General features: G+C 41.2%; 1 protein-coding gene across 3 annotated transcripts in view; it reads right to left on the minus strand.

Moving 5' to 3' along the window:
- Positions 1-14,595, minus strand: part of LOC147885766 (uncharacterized) — a 36,219-nt gene extending 21,624 nt beyond the window's left edge. Inside the window, exons 1-13 of one of the 3 annotated variants that reach the window (XM_087396960.1) lie at positions 13,940-14,595; positions 12,898-13,040; positions 12,112-12,697; positions 11,560-11,818; positions 10,341-11,339; positions 9,754-10,214; positions 9,481-9,603; positions 9,074-9,154; positions 8,915-8,968; positions 8,676-8,827; positions 8,530-8,584; positions 2,942-3,266; positions 2,692-2,757 (exon numbers count right to left, since the gene is read on the minus strand). In XM_087396960.1, coding sequence (XP_087253086.1) covers positions 8,563-8,584; positions 8,676-8,827; positions 8,915-8,968; positions 9,074-9,154; positions 9,481-9,603; positions 9,754-10,214; positions 10,341-11,339; positions 11,560-11,818; positions 12,112-12,697; positions 12,898-13,040; positions 13,940-14,140 — 3,081 coding nt within the window. In that variant the 5' untranslated portion in view covers positions 14,141-14,595 and the 3' untranslated portion in view covers positions 2,692-2,757; positions 2,942-3,266; positions 8,530-8,562. Of the gene's footprint in view, positions 1-2,568; positions 2,758-2,941; positions 3,267-8,529; positions 8,585-8,675; positions 8,828-8,914; positions 8,969-9,073; positions 9,155-9,480; positions 9,604-9,753; positions 10,215-10,340; positions 11,340-11,559; positions 11,819-12,111; positions 12,698-12,897; positions 13,041-13,939 lie in introns of those variants that run through there. The other 2 variants (XM_087396961.1, XM_087396959.1) reach the window with 2 other exon arrangements.
- Between the last annotated feature and the right edge of the window lie 6,184 nt (positions 14,596-20,779).

Consider the following 20,779-nt stretch of genomic DNA (forward strand, 5'->3'; position numbering starts at 1 on the left):
TATGTTCTCATGATACCCAAGCATAAGCTGCCATTTAGGTTTCGAAAGAATTTACAATCCTTTGAGTAAACCCACCATGGTGGGTTGACTAAATCTCAACCCAAACAACAAAAACTTGATAGAAAAAATAAAAGACACAAAAAAATAAGAAAAATAAATCACGCACACACACATGTCACACACACAAGACCGTGTTTGGGATCACAACTTGGAATATTTGGGCAGTGTGCTATAGTTTAGTGATTGAGGGCAGCAAATCCGGCCTGTCGGCACCCTCATCAACATATGGCATGATATCACCTACGTCCTACAACTTACGAGCACAGCACAGAGGGAACTACAAAAACTATCGAAAGGTGGGAGTGTTCTACAAGGCATGGGGATCGAGGAATCCGATTGTTGTATAGCCCCCCAGCCCAGTTGCTAGCACCGGTTTTCAAAAACCCTATATGGTCTTGAGAAGCAAATTGCATAGCAGCCAGCTGCTCCTTTACATTTGTCAAGTATCCCATGGATTGCTGGTCTGTATCATCTTCTCAAGTTTTCTAATAGAAGGTTCCTTTTCATCTTCTTATTCTTCTTCTTTTTTGGGAGGAGGGGGGGTGTGGATGCATAGAAATGCAAAATTAACTAACCAAATATTTGCACTAACAAATGGAGTAGAAGGGAAGACGTACATGGAGGAAGTACAACTCCACAAACACGTGTCTTCAACCAACCATTCTCTAGAAATGCCCCTCCAAAATACCTCAACTTAGAAATGGAGAGAATACTAAGTGCGCTCTTAGCTTGAATGCACTAAGTCAAATTAACATCTAAGTACATTGCGGATGCACTTAAACATACCTTTATACTCCTATCTTGTAACAAATGACACAAGGTGATGATGATACTCAATAAATGCACTTTCCAATGGACCTATGGACCTCTAGAAAGAGACCACAACCCCCCCCCAACACTAAATGAGACCTATGGAAAGAGACAACACACCCCCAACACACCACTACACCACACACCCCGGTCTCTTTCCAATAGACCTATGGAAAGAGACCACACACCACTAGATGAGTGGAGCTACTGCAAGCATAAATCTCACAATCTTGGCCCCAACTCCACCTAACACATGCACAATCAAATACGGTATATGTAGTTTATAGAGGGCATCATGCTAAGGTTCTTTCTATCGACAATTGTCCAAACTAAGAACTCGCCTACAATAAAGGCCATTTGGAAGAAAGCTGAGCCAAGACGAACTCAACTAGTCCCTTCAGCCAAATTTAATCCAAGATGGGTTCAAAGTTTGTTCATCAAGTTATCCAACTTGGGAAGAAATGATTCTTTCATTTCATCTCTAAACAAGGGGCTAATGCAAAAGAACAGAACACCCCTAACATGTTAAAGCATCAAAAATAAACTAACACTAGAAATATGAAAACTAAAGTATTAGAACAAAGATAGGCAAGCACCTTTGGCCATAAAATGGCAGATAAGTTGATCGCCTTGTGAGCAGAATATAAAACACTTTGCAACCAATACATGGAGCTTGCTCAAGAAATGCATGTGAGCATTCTGGACTGTCCTCGCTGCCTGTTATCATCTTCGCCTACTTCAAACTAGCAATGGATGCTAAGCCCCATCGCGTCAACACTTACTTTGTGAGCATCATTTGTTGCATTCTCGAAGCCAATTTATAGTTTTGCATTTTGCTTGTTCTACTTTGTCTCCACCATGCGCTTTCAAGCTGTTGGAATAACCGTTGTGCTTGGTTATCTTATCACAAAAGCCGTAGACAATAGTTCAGGAGGACAGTATGCACTTCATCAGAGCCTATCAGAGTGCCATACCGACCATTGTTTAGGAGTTTGCAGTGGTAGCATGGTGAGATATTTATGTCATCGTTATCCATGGTCTTCATGCTCTTGGACTTTGCTATTGCATGTAGCTTAATGTGTTGCAAAGAATAAACAGGTGACGGCTTAACCAATATTATTGGACTCCCCAAGTTGGGTGGCATATGAATCGCACACACTCCAAGAATATAAGTTGTTTGAAAGAATGGAAAAAAAGAAAGGCGCAATTTTACTAAACTAAAGTATAAGGTAGGCTCTTGCAATGCCAAAACCCCAATCCTTCAAGGAAGAAGCTAGATAGTGGCTTAGTTGCTTCCACCACATGACATGTCAATATGTACCAAATTTTGGGGCATTCGCAAAGGCATGGATAATCAACCTATACTGTAGCAATTGACTGGCTACAAATCTGCTCTCTCAACCCACCAAAAGACAAAGATCATAAATTTGCCAAAAGTATACATGGATATTGGATCAACACTGCAGCCACGAAGCTTTGAAAGAGACGAAGTGTTTTTATTAATCAAGTTTTCACTATTCATTTATGCCATCACTCTATCTATATTCGACGACCTAAAAATATTGGCATCAGTAATCACATGTAGGCGTTCAAGATCGGTTTATTTTCTAAACAAAATTCAACAACACTCAAAAACCAAAATCCCCAAATCCCACTAATAATTAGCAATTGAGTCGCACTTAGAAAAACAAGGCCGCTTTATTAATCTACCAACTTAACCCAAGCTTGAGTGAATTACATTGCAACAACGCAAGCGATGAATGCCTGCAAACAATATAGTAACAAGCATCTGCAATGAGGAACAGATCTTATATAAAATACCTGAGCAATTGAACAAGGTTTTATTGGTACTTTGAGGAGCTTGTGGTCTTCTGTCTCTATCCATCCCTGCAAAAGGAGCAACTCAATAAGACTGCCAGTACCTTCAAAAATAATAACATCACAGAACAATCAATGGAATATCCAATTCTTAGCATCGAGGTCACATCACAAAACAAACAATGGATTATCCAGTGCTTTTTGCATAGTTGGAGTATCAATGTTGTGCCTAATCTTGAATACCGATTCTCACCTTGTATACCAAGTGACCCCCCATCACAGTCCTACAAGTCACTGATCTCTCCTCAAGGAGGACAACGACCATAAAATACTTTCCAAGGCCAAACCAAAGTCATGTACTTTTGGCAAAGTCAAGTATGCTCGCTAAAGTGTGGCAAAGGGAAATAGCCATTAAAATAGCAATTTTCCTTTGCCAACTTTGCCACACTTTAGTGAGCATACTTTACTTAAGGTTGAGTGGAGCTGGGAAAGTATTTTATGGTAGCCTCAAGCCTTGGAAATTGCCATTCAGTTACTTCATAGAGTCATCTCACCATTTGCACCATACTTCCACGTGGCTGCAACAGCATAAAGAAAAAGAGTAGAGTAACTCAATGAAATCACACAAGCACAAAGGCACAAGTGGCACACCACCATCTTCGAGACATGCACATACTTTAACGGCACTAACAATTAAAGAGCAACATTAAGAAAGCAAAGGACCACATCCATTCACAATTTTATACATTTGATTATCTATTTCATTAGCCTCATTTCTAAATGATAGGTATACATGTACACATACTTACATCCACACACACACACACACAAGGAAGGCATAGTTTTTAGCGCACCAATCAAAGGGCAGTGTTGTCTTCAACAGCCACAACCTTAGAATGAATGCCTATTGAGAGCTCTATGGCCCTACCTCATAGCTTTCATGTAAGATACTTTCTTGCCATTATCCTTTGGCCTTTACTTCAATAGAAGCATCTCTATGTTTTCCTTCTTGTTGAGATTTGATATTCCACTGCCTAGAATATTCTTGTTAACTCTCTTTTGCTTCATGTTTATACAAGAAAAATGGATTTTGGAGAACCAATACTAAGACCTTACACCTTCTCTCGGTTCACTACTTAACCTTGCATCTCCTCGTCAAATAAGGTCTTAGGAAAGGTTACAACAGCCACATAGGTGTTCTAATGCATGGTTAGGTTTCATTTTACACATATATGTATCTATGCGAATATACGCATTCTCGATAACACATAAGGTAGATGCGAACATGTGTGTGGATGTGTTTTCGGTAAGGACACATATTTACATTCAGCATACATTTACACATCCAAACATACAACCATCGATGTGAACATTTGTGTACAGACAGATACATACATTGAGCCTACATAAACATGGCCAATCAGACATATAGTTAATGTGTTTGCATATATATGTTTTTGTGAACACATGAATGTGCATGCGCGCACATATACATATTACATTCATACAATAGGTATACGCATTCATGTGTGTAGACCTGAATGCTAGAATAGATTATTGACGTAAGGCTGAGTACGAACCTACGCAAGAACTAGCTGTAAACTCTCGTGGGTTGAGATTGAGGGGGTTGAGATGAAAATGGGGAAGTAAGAACTGCATCTTATATAAACTGAAACCCCTTCATACAGGTACTGATTTTTTGTAATGCTATTTTATCCATGTCTAATTAAGCCATTAATACACCTGGAAGATGCATCTTATGCTGAGGTTCTGCACAACGTCAAAATGAACATGAACTGCATCTGCTGAAACACCATCCCACTATCTTGCCCAGGGTCCAGAGCAATCATGTCTAAGATCTCACTGCTCCTACAGGAACTTCTGATCTCACGGAAGCATGGGGTCCTACCTGCAAAGAGAATCATCAGTCTCTAGAAGTCACCTTGTGTTGAGTCTCTGGGACCAAAGAACTATGGTGAAGTCCTGCATGAATCTGTAGAGAAAAAGCCTGTCACAAACAAGTCTATACCCTGGCTTTTCTCAAATATAGCAATCTCTGAACTTCGTGCTGCATCTCAACAGGAAGCAAGTCGCTGGATTTATAGGCCGTCCTAGAGTCTGAAATTGGCCTGAGCTAGGCCAAGATTAGCTTATGCTATCCTGTCATCCAAAACTGAACAGAGCTAGGCCAAGATTAGCTTAGCTTTCAAAAGGCATCCCATACCTTTTGAAAAAGTCCTATCTAAACTTTAGGCCGTGGAGTTTTTTTTCCTAAAGTTTAGGCAAGATGTACTTTTCCTAAAGTTTGCAAGAGCTTTCCTTTCACACAAACCCATGCTTTACTTCAAAAAAGGCTTTGGCACATATAATTCTCTACTCACCCTAGGGTACAAAAATAGCAATTTGTCACAGGAAAAGACTCTTTCCTTGGAATCACAATCAGCAATTCACAGCTACCCTCCACTTTGTTTGTCAACCTCCACAAGTCTCAACCAGCCTCCAGGTACCTTGACCAGCCCAAAGGGTCTTCTTTACCCACAATAAGCTGATTTGGAGAAGCTCATACTTGTTTGCATCAATTTGCTCAGCATTTTTACCCAGAAATCCAATTGAACTTATCAGGGCCTGATTTCTCCTCCCTTTGCAATAAACCCTGGCACTCAGTCCTATCCCAACTGCATGAAGTTTTCTGCTCACTCCAAGCAGTAGGTTGTTCCTGAATTAAGCATGCAACAAGCACTCAATCTGAAGAGCCACAAGCGTTTTTACCCAGAAATCCAGTTGAACACATCAGGGCCTGAGTTCTCTACTACATGCCAAGCTACTCACTCCAAGTGGTAAGTTGTTCCTGAATCCACCTGTGCACAACGAAGCAAGCTTCAAGGTTGACAAACCATTTTTTAAACAATTCACCCTTTCAAGCTCATGATGCCTTTGGTCTTGAGCATACAACAAGCACTCAATCAGAAGAACCATAAGCATTTTTACCCAGAAATCCAATTGAACTTATCACAGCCTGATTTCTCTACTGCATAGCTAGTAGGCCTCCCTTTGCAACAAACTCCGGCGCTTAATCCCATCGCAAGCACATGATCACAGACCTTTTTTTTAGCGATTCACACTTTCAATCTCACCATGCCTTTGGTCTTAAGCATACGGCGATAAACCTAAGATGTGGATTAGATTGGAGTTAATGGTGGGCTAATCGAGAGTTAGTCGCGGCGAGGGTTAAGACCAAACTAAGCGAGTATTTGAATTAAACCTAAGGTGGAGTCTAAGGCTGGTGTGGATGAGGTTTAGCTCTGGTGGATAGAGCTAATCCAAAAGAAGTAAAACTAATCGAGGGAAAACAAGCTATTATGGGGAAAGCTTGGCTTTAAGGAAAGGCAGAGGCCCTTGTGGAAAGCGAGCTACTTTAGGGATGGTTTTTAATGTCAACAGACCCTCTTTTTGCCCTTCACTTTGGGACCAACTAGGGACACTAAAGTCCTCGTGACCCCATGGGACCATCCATGCACACTCAGTGCACCCTCAAAGTACCATTGCACACCAACAATTCCGAAGCTTTGCCTTCAAGCATGCCACATGCATTCACACATAGATTTCACATTACTATTTGAAATTCACGTCCTCATGACATACCCCACTCTTGAATCATGGCAAGTGACCTCAATTGCATCTAGGTGTGACAAAAGCATCCATAAATCAAATAAAAGTAAATATTCCATCGTAAAATTAGATAGCATATATGATTTTCAGGGCCTAGGATAGCAAACCATACATACAGTAAAAACTATCTCATAATGACTAGTGTACTGAGCATAGAAGTCCCATGGCAGATATACTAGGGTCTTAAAACAACTTGTTTTAAGACCCTTGCAAAGTTTGGTACTGATCATACAATGTGGTATACGGATCTCGGTGTCCGTTGCGCTTGTTTCTTCATATACATAGCATCCACATGCGAATATGAGCATTCTTGTTCCCCGGTGGCAAATCCAGCATCCGATGAACCTTACACTTTGCAAGGACATTAAAACAACTTGTTTTAAGACCCTTTCAAAGTTTAGCGCTGATCCAACAGTGGAATATACAAATGTCAGTGTCCGTTGCACATTTTTCCTTCATATCACGTAGCATCCACGTGCGAATATGTGCATTCTTGCTCCCCGGTGGCACATACAAAGTTAGCCAAATATTGTGCATGTTGGCTTGGGAATAGTAGCCTGGTGGAAGGGGCATGTTGTATGGGATGAATAGCCTGAATTTCAAGTACAGTAGCTTCCACAATGGTCTAGATCTCAGGCTTAGGGGTGGTTCTAAAACAGCTTGGGAGGTGAGCACACTAGCTCAACCGTTGTGGGTCTGGTGCTTGCACTTATCTATGGTTTGACTAGTCAAAGGATACTAACTCAAGGCAATCCTAAGGGTAGAACCTAAAATTGGCATCAAAGTTCCAGAAGTAATACACAAGCATAAGCTCTCATCAAGGTTTTGAAAATTTTTGAAATCTCTTATAAAATCCCAACCTTAATAAAAACTACTACAAAAAGGAATACAAGATGTGTGTGCGTGTGCGTGTGCGTGTGCATGATATTAAGTCATATATTAAAAACATAAGACACACCAATGCTAACACAAGGAAACAAAAGACAAACGAACAGAAACACACGAAAATAGACAAAACCCTAATGCAGCCATAATTTTCTTTTCTTTCTTTTTTCCTTTTCTATTTTTTGAAAAAATGAATGTTTAAAAAGGGAAAGAGAGGGAGAGAGAGATCAAAACAAGACACTACCTAAGACGTGATGACCTCCAAAAACATTGAAAACCTAAGAACTAAAAAGAGAATGAAGCTCCTCCTTTGGATTTTGATTCTAATTTCAAGAATCCTAAACATAGCCAAATCCTAAGTCCAAAGATATAACAACTACAATGTACAACAAAGAGGAGCTTGTCGTTACTTTTCTTGTATTATAGCACTTTTGGAATACTGAATTGATAGAGAAAAGCACTCTTACTAGTGGAAAGACGAGAGAATCTGTAGCATAGGAAAGTAATCATTACCAGAGATGTTTGAGTTAATGTGCGGCATGCATACGATATTTGACATGCTCTAATGGTTGTCCTTCATTGCATCTTAATCTAAAGAAGGTTGAGTAATGCTAGAAACTACAATAACTATAAACCTCATAAGGAGAAATTTCTTCAGCCAAAGAACTTGCATCTTTATACATTAAATCTTTTAAGTTTGGTACGTCAAGGACAAATAAGTCATTATGAACTTCCTAACCTGACTGAGTCCCAGAAGTCTCTGACGAGGTCAATCATTGCATAAATTCAAATTAATAAGTAAAAAGGTAGAAGCTTGTCTATGAGTATACCAATGCTTTGTTGTAATAAACATAGACTTACGATCAAAGCCAACAAAGGACACCTTCAGCATCTACAACTTTTGTGCACCTTGTCAATTTCAAATCAGTCTTAAATTTTTAGATTTCAGGCAAAAATCAAAATGCAAGGCTGGCTTTAAACTTTGCACCTATCCTTTCCAAATCTATAATTAAAAAATTGTTAAACAAGCTCTCTTATTGTGACTTCAAATCCTCTAAATCTATCAGTATAGGGTATAGTAAAATCAAAATTTTCAAGCAAGATTGCAGAGAAGTTCTCCTCTAGACTCCGAGAAGAGCTTTAAAACTTCATGACTGGTATAACTCCCACCAAAATAATTCAAAATCCAACTTAAATCCACTAGGCTCCAAAGCTCATGGGTAACATGGTCTTGAAGAACCACTTTGAGACATCTGTTAAAGCAGTATTTACAACAAAATTACTCACCAGCAACAGCATCTCCCAAGTCAAATCGTTATGTCAATTCAAAGAGCCCCGGCACCTGTATGTTCCAATAATGTCCAAGAAGTTACAATTCCACACTCTTGTAAGCAAAGCTAAAGCCCTGAAGACAAAAAACGAAAATCACTCACTTTTGGGAGCCACAATTGCAGGATATTTTCAGCTCTTCAAGCGGGAACTTGTAGTCATATGTAAGCTCCTCTCCAGCTATAATGTGTCTTTTAGAATATATGAACACCTTTTTTTGCCCCTCCACTGTTATAATTTTTGTATAACAATTCGGCTGGCACCAGAAGCATTAAAAATTTAGCAAACTCCATCTTCAATTTGAACACATGTGCCAAGTTAAAGGATGAACACTAAGTCTTACATCACAAGAATGATTTATGAATCTTGCAAGCCCCCCACGTTTAGTCGCATCTACCTGCTCAAACAGTCCAAACAATGAGTCAACATCTTCCACTCACTAGAAGATGCCAATCACAAGAATACCAAAGACTCGGTCAAAGAAATGCCAGTATGCACATACCACGTTTTCGCTATCAACTCGAAAGAGATAACTGCTTCCAATGCCCATTTTCTCATAAAGCCGCTCCCTGAGATCTGATATCTGGAATCCCCCATATATATGTCAAAAGAAATCCAGACAACTGGGATACAGCAAACCTTCATTTGGACTTTGCAAAAGGAAGCAAATATTATCATACTAAAGAGACACCACCAATTTAGTGCAGACCATAAAGAAGTTTTGAAATTGAATGACAAAAGAAACATAACCTGCAATATTTACTGACATGTTTGCACTTCCTAGAAATATCGTTCTTGCTCAGAGACATTGTTAATATTATTACAACTAGATTTCAATGTGTGTCTGCTACCACAATTGATTTGTAAGCGATATGAATGCAACCAGATATACCCTAAGAAACTGCCTACCTTTGGCCTAATCAGTTCACCAACGTACTCGATCACAAAATCACCCCCCTCAATCGGGACAAGGGAAAACACCCCCCAATCATGTATCTTGCTCCTTCCAAATTTTAGTTTTTTCTTCCGAGCCTGCTAGCAATCCAACAATCAAGGAGGCACTAAGCAAATGATTCGAATGGAAAAAGACAAAAGGCTTTGATGTTATGCAAAGCAACATTAAGAACAAGTAGCACAAAGAGGACAAAGAGAAGGTTGTGTTGAGATAAACGTGTTTGATACCTTTGACTGAGTAAGCTTTAAAATATCAGACCCTTTAGCAGCAGCTGCCAGTTTGCGAAGCTGTGCACGGTTTGTTCGAGCTGCTTGTACAGCGCTTTGACTGCCAACAAAGCTGCTTCTATTAATCGAAAGCAGCCGGGACCCGCCATTGCTTTGCACTCGAGTTATTTCATTCGAATGAGCACTTCGAGCCCATCTATGCAATGTCCACCTGTCAATGGACGTTCGAGCACATCCATCCTGCCTTTGCTGCCTTGAGGCCACACTCATATTTGACTTATTGGAAGCCTCAAGACAACTTCTTAAGGCTGGTTTCCTTTGCCTCGGCAGTTCTTTTTTAACCTCTTTGAGTTTGGATCTTGAAGTGATTGGCCTCAGCTGGCTCAAAGAGTTTACATGTCCTCCTTCCTCTTGGCTGGATGGTAGCTCAGCATTCCAAGGTAAAGCATCAAATGAATTATCTACAAATAACGCAAATGATAATTAGGCAGTATCCATGGGCTGGACACTTGCAATTTAACAATCTTTTTTATTTGTGTCACTCTTTATCAGAGAAATATTCAGGTTCTCTGAATGTTAGTGAGTACCTTTGATTCTATCAATGCCATGTTCATCCTCAACAACCTGCTGCGTTACTTCAGCTGAGCCTGGTATTTCAGATCCTTGCCCATGCAATTCAAAACCCATTCCTGGTGTTTCTATTGAATTTGGGAATGTATCATGAGCCAAACATGGATTCAACTTTTCAAGATCAATCTCCTGTGGCTCTCTAAGACAAGGGCAAACTTTTCTCTGGCAAGCATCCAACTGACCTTTTTGTCCACTAATCACAGCAAGTTGCCTAGTAAAAGTTTCATTGCATACATCGCCTCTTTGACCAATTTTAGATTCAGCTAGACTGGATGTATGTTTTTCGTTCAAGGATGCTATGTTGCTGTCGCAATTACCAGCTCTTAACAAGATGGAAGCCTCTGTATAGGCACATTGTGGAGCTTCCACTTGCAACGTACTGTCTGCTAAGCCAAAATTAATGTCAGGAAACGAACCTTGTCTTGTTGTGGCTAAGCTAACATCCACCCTGTTAACAAATCCAGGTGAAGCACCCTCTTCTACAGCGGAACAGATACCCGTCTGTGTCATTGTTGAGACAGCTCTGCTCAAGGCTGACAAAGGAGCAGCCTTACAAACGGAAAGGACAGATAGAGAACCTTCTGCACAATTTAAATACTCATTTAGAGCTGAAGCTGATCTTGTATCTCTTACTGCCTGTACACCTTTGAGTTTAGCTAAACCCGCTCTCTCACTTTCCAACCTCTCACTAATGAAAGCACTAAAAACTTTTGCTGCATAATTTTTTAATACAGATGCATGCAGCTCCTTCTGGATCAATTCCAAGGCATTCAAGTGAAAAGTAGTCCGATTTACAGATACACCAGAATTCAAGATATCCTTCATGCTGGAGTTGGTAATACATAATTTAAATGATGAAAGTCCCATTCCTTCCACAGCTGCTCCTACAGCAGTATCAAACACCATGCATGCAGCATTGTGACTTTCAAACGAGCCAAGTGTTGCGGAGGACACCCCTGACAAGATCAATTTAGAAACAAACAAATATCATGGTCAGCACAGAAAAAGTCAAGTACTCTGATTTCGTGAGGTGGATTGAAAGCAAATGCAAGCAAACAGAGGAAATACTTAGCAACTTTGGCACAGAAAAAGTCAAGTACTCTGATTTCGTGAGGTGGATTGAAAGCAAATGCAAGCAAACAGAGGAAATACTTAGCAACTTTGGCACATCAATACCTTCAGAATTTTGCTTACAGTGGGGCTCCGATACTGCCCTGGCAGTAGATACAACTTCAAAATCAGGTGATACTGACAATTCTGTTTCACAATCAGACACTTCAAAGTGTGTTCCTTCTGCAGAGTGTGTCATTCCCCTCAGTGGTGTATTGGATGTTGGTGTAGTAACACACTCAGGTGTTCCTGAGTGAGACTGACGTGGAATATCCACTTCATCAATATTCTCTACAATTTTGTTAAGAGACCCTTTCCCTCCAGCCTGCACCAAACAAATTTGAGCCCTGTCTTTTACACGAATCAAGTATTGCAGTAAAATGAAAATGGATCCATTTCTAACTAAAGTGTAGGTTTCAGTGGCACGGCGGTGCCCCAACAAATAGCTGTCTACCAGACTATGTAGCATACAATCATCATGGCCCTAGTAGATGTAGGCACACAAGCAATTCAGAAACGATCGGCCAATAGATGAGCAGATATGGCACATTTAGGGCTCAGAGCAAGCATAGTCATATCTAAAAAAATAAGCCACTTTGTTTCGCAGAGGTTACACACCTGAATATCCTGCATGCATACAGCCTTTACACGAAACTCTGATCGATGGTAAGGTGAATGCTGGTGATGCCTCACTGTGCTCAAAGACCCATCAATTTTTGCAGCACCTTCTTGCACTGCAGTTCCACCAGCTTTTGAGAAGCTTAAATCCATGCGAGAGCAGGCTTTTATCTGCTGAACTGCCTGTGGACGTATTCTTTGCCCTGTTGAAAAGAACTCAGCAGATACATGGTGACGGTATTTATCCACGAGGAGATTGCCGCTGCCCATTCCTTCAAACACGACCTTCAATGCCACAGGCTTGTCAAGTTTCCCCTCATGAACGTGATGCACAGGAAGATCCTCTGGAAGAAATCCGATTTCTAGGCCTTCAAAAAGCTGCTTCAGAGAATATGGCCCACTCATCTTTGCATGCTCATTTAAATACATCCACTTTGAATTCTCGTACATCATCTTCGGCATGCCTTGCATAAATTTAGTGCATCCACGATGCTGTCCAGATACTTGTGAACATCCCAGCCAGTTGCAGTCCCAAGGCTTATGCTTCTTAACACGTGGCCCTTCTGTAGGACCCGCCCACATAGGCCTGTAATTTAGCCAATTCAGACAAGAAATATTAAGAAATCATGATCAAGCAAAACAGTTATGCCAAGCAGGTGTAACTAAAGGAAAGTTCAAACATTCAGAAAACTAGCAGAAACCCCTTAAAAATGCAGCATTGGAAATGCACCATGTTTTGGTGTTTGAAGGACTTCTGAAGATTCTATGTGGCCTTGCAATATTTACCTTTTGTGCCCTGGCATGAAGATTGTAGACCGTCCAATCCCATCCAATTTTTCCCTATTGAAGTTTGCCCCCCAGTCAATACATACTCTGCCTTCACCCTGTGGATTCTTCAGGTCTGAGAAAAATCTCTTTTTGTTATTGACCTGCACATAGTGCAAAACTTTCAATAGCTTAAAAGCATTGTATACAGGATACTTTGCACGGTTTCTACATCAAACAGTGGGCAATCTACATGAATAACAATATCTCTTGTCAAAGACTTCCCACAATGGAAGGAAAAAATACATGTAATGAATCCACTACGCGCCCAAAGTCATCCTGAAAAAGTAAAACGAGCAATGCATTGCCGATTTGCACAAGGCAAGACTCCGATAGGCATAGCAGGGATGAGCTACTAACATTTCCATCATCCACATCTTTCACAAGTACACTTGGAACGCTAAAGCAAAACCCCTTTTCATTGCAACCAGCTATACACTGGTCGAGCAAACTTAGCAATCGTTCTACATAGAGAAAGCAACGAAGGATTAAACAACTTTCTTATTTTTTTGAACCTTTCAATCAGAATACCTGCACACTTGTAACACTCTAAAATACTTATATATATACCTTTGTAAGACTACAATATATCCAATCGTACAAATTTAGGATTTTGTTGTTCTAAAGTCCAAAATTCTACACAGAATTGAGAACTTTTAGCTGTTGGGGCTTCTGCACCTGCGAAAGGTATTTCGATGTAGCTGATCACCACTTGACCGAAAATTCAAAGAATTTGCATGTCCGCTAAGGTGATAGAAAAATATAGTTTTGTAAGACTATCCTATGTAACACCTCTATAATACTCCCAAGGCTCGCAATAGAATATACCCGGTCTCAAACAAACAGAAATGCAGGAGAATTGTACTTCGACTACTCAAGTCTCTTCAGAAGTGCAGGGAAGTCTCTCGTCATAACTAGGCCAGAGATAACAAGACGTGACAGTACTTCCACATGCATGAGAATAAAAACAAATCTGTATAAGATTTAGGAAAACATGACCAACCTTTTGGAGAGACAATTGTGGTGTGACGTCAGTGGTGGAATTGGAGAAGCAAGAAAAACCAGATTCGTGTACGGTTGACCTTTTTTGGAAGACTGCAGGATTCGTGGCTAAAAATGAAGTTTGTTTGGGCGACGCAGAAGACAGAAAAATGTCACTTTCCCTGGGTGCCATCTCTACAACTTGCAGGCCAAATAAAACCATCCGACGATTTTCTTCCGTGGGAATGCCAGCATAAAGGGTTTCAAAGGCCACTCATGGGCAGCTTTAGAGGCGTTTAATAAATCGGAGGAACCTAGGGGCGTCGATGTGAAGAGGTAGAATTGTTGACTTTTATGTAGAAGCATTCACAGCAATCAAAGTCCGCGTTACAGCTCTCTCGTTTATCTTGAGATCCAAGTTCTCCATGAAAGGAACCAACTTGATGTTCTGCCTTTCTCAAGAGAAAAACCCTAATATCGTCCGAGGAAGGCCATATGAAAAAACAGAAACCAGCAAATTGCCGTGGTAAATCCACCATGAACAGGACTAATTCCCAGCAACAAGCGAAATCGATCGCGAATTCCCCGGAAGAACGCGAGATCAGAGGACCAAAATTGGTGATCGAAGGAATCACTCATTCCTTGCAATGTTCCAAGAAGAATCGCTGGGCCGGAGAGGGCCACCAGATCTGAAAGCAGCTGGCCTCGAAAGAAGGCAACCCTAACTCCTGGCAACTGTTCAGGAAGCTGCGGGAGTCCAGATTTTGAAGAATTTGGCGTTCCTTTCTCGTTCAGAGATGGAAAAAGACGATGCCAATTGCAGCAAATTGAAGGGAGTCACATATTTATACAAGATCGCTATCCTAACCATGAGGATTAACGGTTAATCACTCCACGTGGACATTGGAGCGACATTTCCTTCGGTTAATCACTCCACGGTTTGCCCCGGGGGAGACTGAAAAAAGGGCTCTCCCTCCGGGGCCAAGCTGCATACAACCCATGCATGCCTTTGGAGCTTCTTTTGTCAATTGCAGGTTCCTTGTAATTTGTCGCATGTTGAGTTGCAAGTTTTTCTGGTCGAGTGGAGCGTGGGAACAAGTTTTGCCAAATGCTCGAAAACGCTCATGAATGCTGCATGAGCATCCTAGAGCCCCGAGCGGGAACGGGGTTTTACACATTGGGAGCCCAGTTCTAGCCTAGGCTAGGATGAGGGCAACAACAGAGACACTTTTTCAAGATACCTTTTTCAAAGCCATCCTATGTCATTTGAAGAGAGGAGGCTAGAGAGCCCCTCGTTTTCAAAGACCTTATCAGATCGGCGTTCGAACACACCATTTGGGCAGAGACCCAGCCTCTCCTTCCCACACTTTACCTCCACCACCATCCAATTCACCCCTTAATAAGACCCTTTTCCAGGTGCTTGATCGATGGCCGCTAGCCGCTGCATTCACATGTACGATCAGCTTGTAAGCCTTGAAAAACACGAGAAGTTGCCAACCTTAGAAAGGATCAGCAATTTGATTGGTGTTGCAAAGAGCACCAAGAGGGTGGCAAGTTGAAAGAAGAATCTAAAAATTGAGACTTGAGGTGTCTCTCTACCTTAACGCTGGCTGGACATGCTGCCGGATACTATGGATGCCTCATTCCAACTACATCTGGATGATTGGTTGGCCTTACAATTGCTCTAGTACTGTCGAGTTGGTATGAACCTAGTCTAAACTGTTGGATGAGCAATCATCTCCACAACACAGAAATAGCATCTTTAGAGACACCTTGACACGGCTACAAGTATCCCCTCCATTACACTTTGTCCATTATCTTTGGCTGCTTGAGCTCAAGGTCCACTACCTGGTTGACATGGCAATAAAGACGCCATCCTTCTGTCTTGCTTGCCACAAGTGTTGAGCTTACTATTCTTGGTGGAGATGCAATCAAATCATCATCCACAGTTCAGAATCGAATGTGCATTAAGAGAACAGTCAAATTTCCCTATTTAAAAAGGAAATTAGATAGTACAAGTTAAGGAATGGGACTAGTGGATTCAAATCTTTCAACAAACTCAACCAGTGAACCTCTTGCCAAACGTACAGTGCCAGGTTTATGGGGAAAGGGTTCTTTTTGGTGCAATGTATTTTGGAGGCTATCAAAGAGTGTATGTTGGGGAGATCCTTCTTGGAGTCCTGACTTTAGTGTGGATAGGTTCCTCCTTTACAAGTGCCCAGTTTGGGTGGGTGTTCCCATACATCCCATTGTGGTTGGAAAACAGATTCTAGGAACTAGCGGCATCTCTAGGACGTGTGCTATAGATTCTGTCGTCGGCGAGGACCCTGTTTGGGAAAAAAAGAGCATGGGTGCTCTGGAATAGGACACTAAAAATCCTTGATTTTGTGGAAATCTAGTTCCCCAATGGACCTCCACTGGCCCTACATGTCAAGTTTAGTCTGTTTTTGGACACGTGCTACGTCTGCAAGCATTTTGCCAAGAATTGTCCTCTCAAACCTGCTAATACGGTGTTGGCAAGGGGAGAAGAGATGTTGGATGATTTGAAGAAAGGGCAAGAGAGCCTGGGCATGCAAAAGATTCCACTAGTGACTATCCTAAACGTGTCCTAAACTAGCTTGGTGATTGAAATTGTGATTGTCCTAAACCAGCATGGTGGTTGAAAATTGTTTTGCTTCATTATATACTTTAATTAGACTATGTTTTGTATTCTTTTAGTAGTAGCAAAAAGGGGACTCATTGTTATGTTGTTCTTGCATGTTGGGTCAGTAGATGAAGTTGTATCTCAAGTTTGTGGATTAGAATCCAGACATTTCAATTGGGCAGAGGAGCTTTGAGCATTGTAAGCCCTGATACATCAGGAAACTCAAAGATAGGAATGTTTGTTGTTGCAAAATACACATAGACTTTGACCTGGCCTGGCAAGCTATGAATGACTTGAGATCTAGTCGTGTTGGAGCATTGCCCCATGGGGATTGACATGCCTCCCCAATGAATACGCAGTCTGTAGGCCACCTGGATCCTCATCATGTGTTGCAAGGGAGGGCAGGTTTTGTAGTCTGAGGACTCTGTGGGAGCTAGTCATTTGTCCAAAGGGAGACCGTGAGTGGCACAGGATTGAATGCATTCACGGCACATGCAAACATTGCAGTTTGAAGCTGAAGAAGAAGACATTCAATGTCTGTCCAAATGAAATGAGGGAAGACAACCACGCTCTAAAATGGAGGAAATTTGAAAATGTCAATGTTGAAGGATTCGATAAAAAGAGATGGCTACTGTCATATAAGAGCACCCAGCCAAGGGAGCTTGTGGGTCACATGGTTCAATCCATCCCAAAATATGTGCTTCACAATTTCATGGCCAGCTGGCAGGATTGCCTTGCCAATTTTCCCCATGACACTATTGTATCTGTCATAGATTTTGCAGAAAATTATTCTTTTCAAAAACAAGATGAGATACAAAGTGCTCACTGGTACAACAAGCAGATAACGATTCTTGTGCATATCATGTAATCATTTGCTTGATTCTTCCATGCATGATGCCAATCTACTTGATGACTCACAGGAGTCCAGGTTAGTGCAACGCACTTACCATTTCTACATTTCAGATGATAGGGGAACATGACACCCTATTTGTGCAGCATGCTTTTCTACTGCATTGGGAATGGCTGAAAAAGGGAACATGACCCCATGCAAAAAATATAAAACAACATTGGGTGTGGTCAGATGGTGTTGCCTCTCAATCTAAATCAGCACTTGGATTCTACTTCATCTCAAGATTCAAATCCCTGACCTGCTGACTGACTGGTCTAGACATGATGTGGAATTTCTTTGGGTCTAGCCATGGCAAGGGTGAACATGATGGATGTGGTGCTATCACTAAGCCCTCAAGAATGATGCCCACGATGCTATAACATGTCTTACAGCCAACCTCTCCAAAGGAGCACATTCAACATACAATAAACAAAGCCTTAAGAATACTATAGTACGTAGAGTGTTCCATGAAGTGAAAGTGGATGAAGTGCAAAGGAGAAGCCGGAACGATTGTGAGAAAATTAAAGGAGTTCGTGGTCTGCACAGCATATGGGGCTTTTCAAACAACCAACTGATTAAAACAAGAAAACTTTCTTGTTTCTGCAATGCGTGCATCATAGGGGATCATGACAATTGTGTGAACATCGCAACTGTGAAGACATGGGATCAAGTTCAAGATTTTCCTCTATGTTCAGATGGAGTCACAAACAATGAAGAGACAAACGACTCGCCACAGTTTGGGGAGAGTTTCAATGACCTCACCGACTGTCTGGAAGAGGGGGATAACTTTGTAGTTGTCGTAGATTCTGGGGAGAATGACAAAGATGACCCATACTTTCTGTTGCAGTGCACAAAACCTAAGTACAAGGTTGAGGAAATATTTAAGGATAATTGGGGAACAACCTATGAGAAGTGGGATGTAGTAGTCGGAGCTTTTTGGTACAAACAAACATCCAAGAGAGGCCACAATTACGAACTGCTACATAAGAGTTCACAAACATGCGTGTACTCTCATCTAGTAAGAGGTATTAAGTTCTAGATGCAACCTATGCCACAACAAAAGAAGGGCAAGAGTGTCTTCAAATTGGATTTAGACACGCATGAGCACATCTTGGGGTGTCTTGGAGTGGTGGACGAGGATGATTGAGATAGTACTAAGAAAATGTATGTAGTCTCATTGCAGGGAAACAATATGTCGACTTGTTCTACAAAATGGAATTTGTATTGAGACTACTTCTTATATCCCAAAAAACCACCGTGCTGGTTTTATTAAATTGTTTTTGTAAATCCCAAACGGTAAAACCCATGATTGTTTTTAGTATATCCCAACAACCATCGTGTTGGTTTCCCATAACGAATCCACACATCCTACAAATCCATTCATCTTGTAATAATAGAAGCAAACCACCGCAGTGGTGGCTGCTCATATCCTAGTGCAAACCAACCACTCTACTGGCGATAACTTATCCTACACTACTACCGTGCTATCCCTACACTACTTCCATGCTATCCTAAAATTTGTTGCATAGTGCTATACTAAAACAGTGCCCTTTAGACTATTTATCGTTTCGTTAACCGTTAGGTTTCATCCCATGCTTGCTTTTAGTATATTCCAACAACCACTGTGCTGGTTTCCCATAACGAATCCATTCATCTTGTAATAATAGAAGCAAACCACCATGCTGGTGGTCGTTCATATTCTAGTGCAACCAGCCACCGCACTGGTGATAACTTATCCTGCACTACTACTGTGCTATCCCTACACTACTACCGTGCTATCCTAAAATTTGTTGCAAAGTGCTAGTGCCCTTTAGACTGGGTATAGTTAACCGTCAAATTTCAACCACCGGGCTACTTAAAACATTTAAGTACTAACATGGAAGCATGTCGATACAAAATTAGGTATTACGAGCATCATGAGAATATCCACAAGTTCAAGAAATGTATGCAAGATTTTTATTATTTCAAGGAAATTCCAGACTCCCAACTCTGGAGGTCAGGCTACTGCACTATGGCAGACCTCTTTACACACTCGGATCACACACTGCTTGCTTGACTCTACCGACTTATACAGCCATAGTAACTCCTCCTTTTGATGGGGGTCCTCTTCATCCTGCTCTTTGCGCTCTATACATCTTCGAGCCTCTTTCATGTCCTGCCAAAAGAAACCTACATCATGAGCTTGACAAGTACCTTAAAGGAGCAAAAAAAACAATAGCCAGGGAAATTACACCGTTTGTGCTGACTCCAAGTAATACACCCACCACCAAAGCATGTCCTCCTTGCAGCTATTTTCCTCCTTCTTCTCTGGGTCTGTTTCTACGAGGGTGCCATCTAACATCATTTTCAGATAGAACAAAAGCATTCCAAAGTCTTTTGGGTATGCCATAGATTCGTAGTAGATGGATCAGTGTACAGAGTTTGGATCGGAATACAGAGTTTTGAGGCTAGATTTCATAATGGGCTCTTAGTTGTGTCTACACTGCACTTAAATAGGGAGAGAGTTCGTTGAGTCCAACCTTCTCATTCTTCAGTCTCATGTTAGTTGTCTAATCTAAATCTTTCATCCCACATTAGTTGTCTAATCAAAATCTTTCGTGGTACAATAGTTCACTAATCAAAATCTTTCATTCTCACATTAGTGATCTAATCGAAATCTTTCATCTCACATTATGTGTCAAATCGAAATCTTTCGTCTCATTATTATCACCGTGTTGGCGTGGATCAAAGGACACTATCTAGTCACTTAGATGACAAAACATTGCCCAAGTAAACTCTGGAGAAGATTAACAATTCAATGGATTACACACATATTACATAGATTATAATCTCAAAGACTCCTTCCCTTCATGCCGCTTCCTCTTTCCTTGATTTGAGCTTCTTGGTTGCAGGCTTGGCCCTTTTTGCTCCTTTCCGGAAGGGGGCTAGTCCCTCCCTTTAGGCTCTTTTTCCTCGCAGTCAGGTTTGGTCTTGGCCTTCTTCAATTTGAGCTCCTTATCTTTAAGATCTTTTGCCCAAATGGCGAATTGAGCTGCAGCATCTACTTTCTCGTCATAGATAGTTGTAGTAGGTAGGCACATTTGACCTATCCATGACCTGGGCAATGGCAAATGGCATTCTCTACATGGCGATTTTGTATGCACCCACACTCCAAAGCAAAAACGTGGACAGGGTGGTAGCATGCAGGCCATTGGATAGTAATCTATGATGGGGGTATGGCAGACCATGCATTTCGGACCCTACTGCATAGCAGGATAGGCATTTGATTTAATGATTGTGGCCATCAATACCACATTCTTGCTCTGTACATGATGAAGTTGCTTCTTGAT

Source organism: Dipteris shenzhenensis, chromosome 25, assembly GCF_047967505.1.
Source record: "Dipteris shenzhenensis isolate YYH24624 ecotype China chromosome 25, Dip_SZ_1.0, whole genome shotgun sequence".
Lineage (NCBI taxonomy): Eukaryota > Viridiplantae > Streptophyta > Polypodiopsida > Gleicheniales > Dipteridaceae > Dipteris > Dipteris shenzhenensis.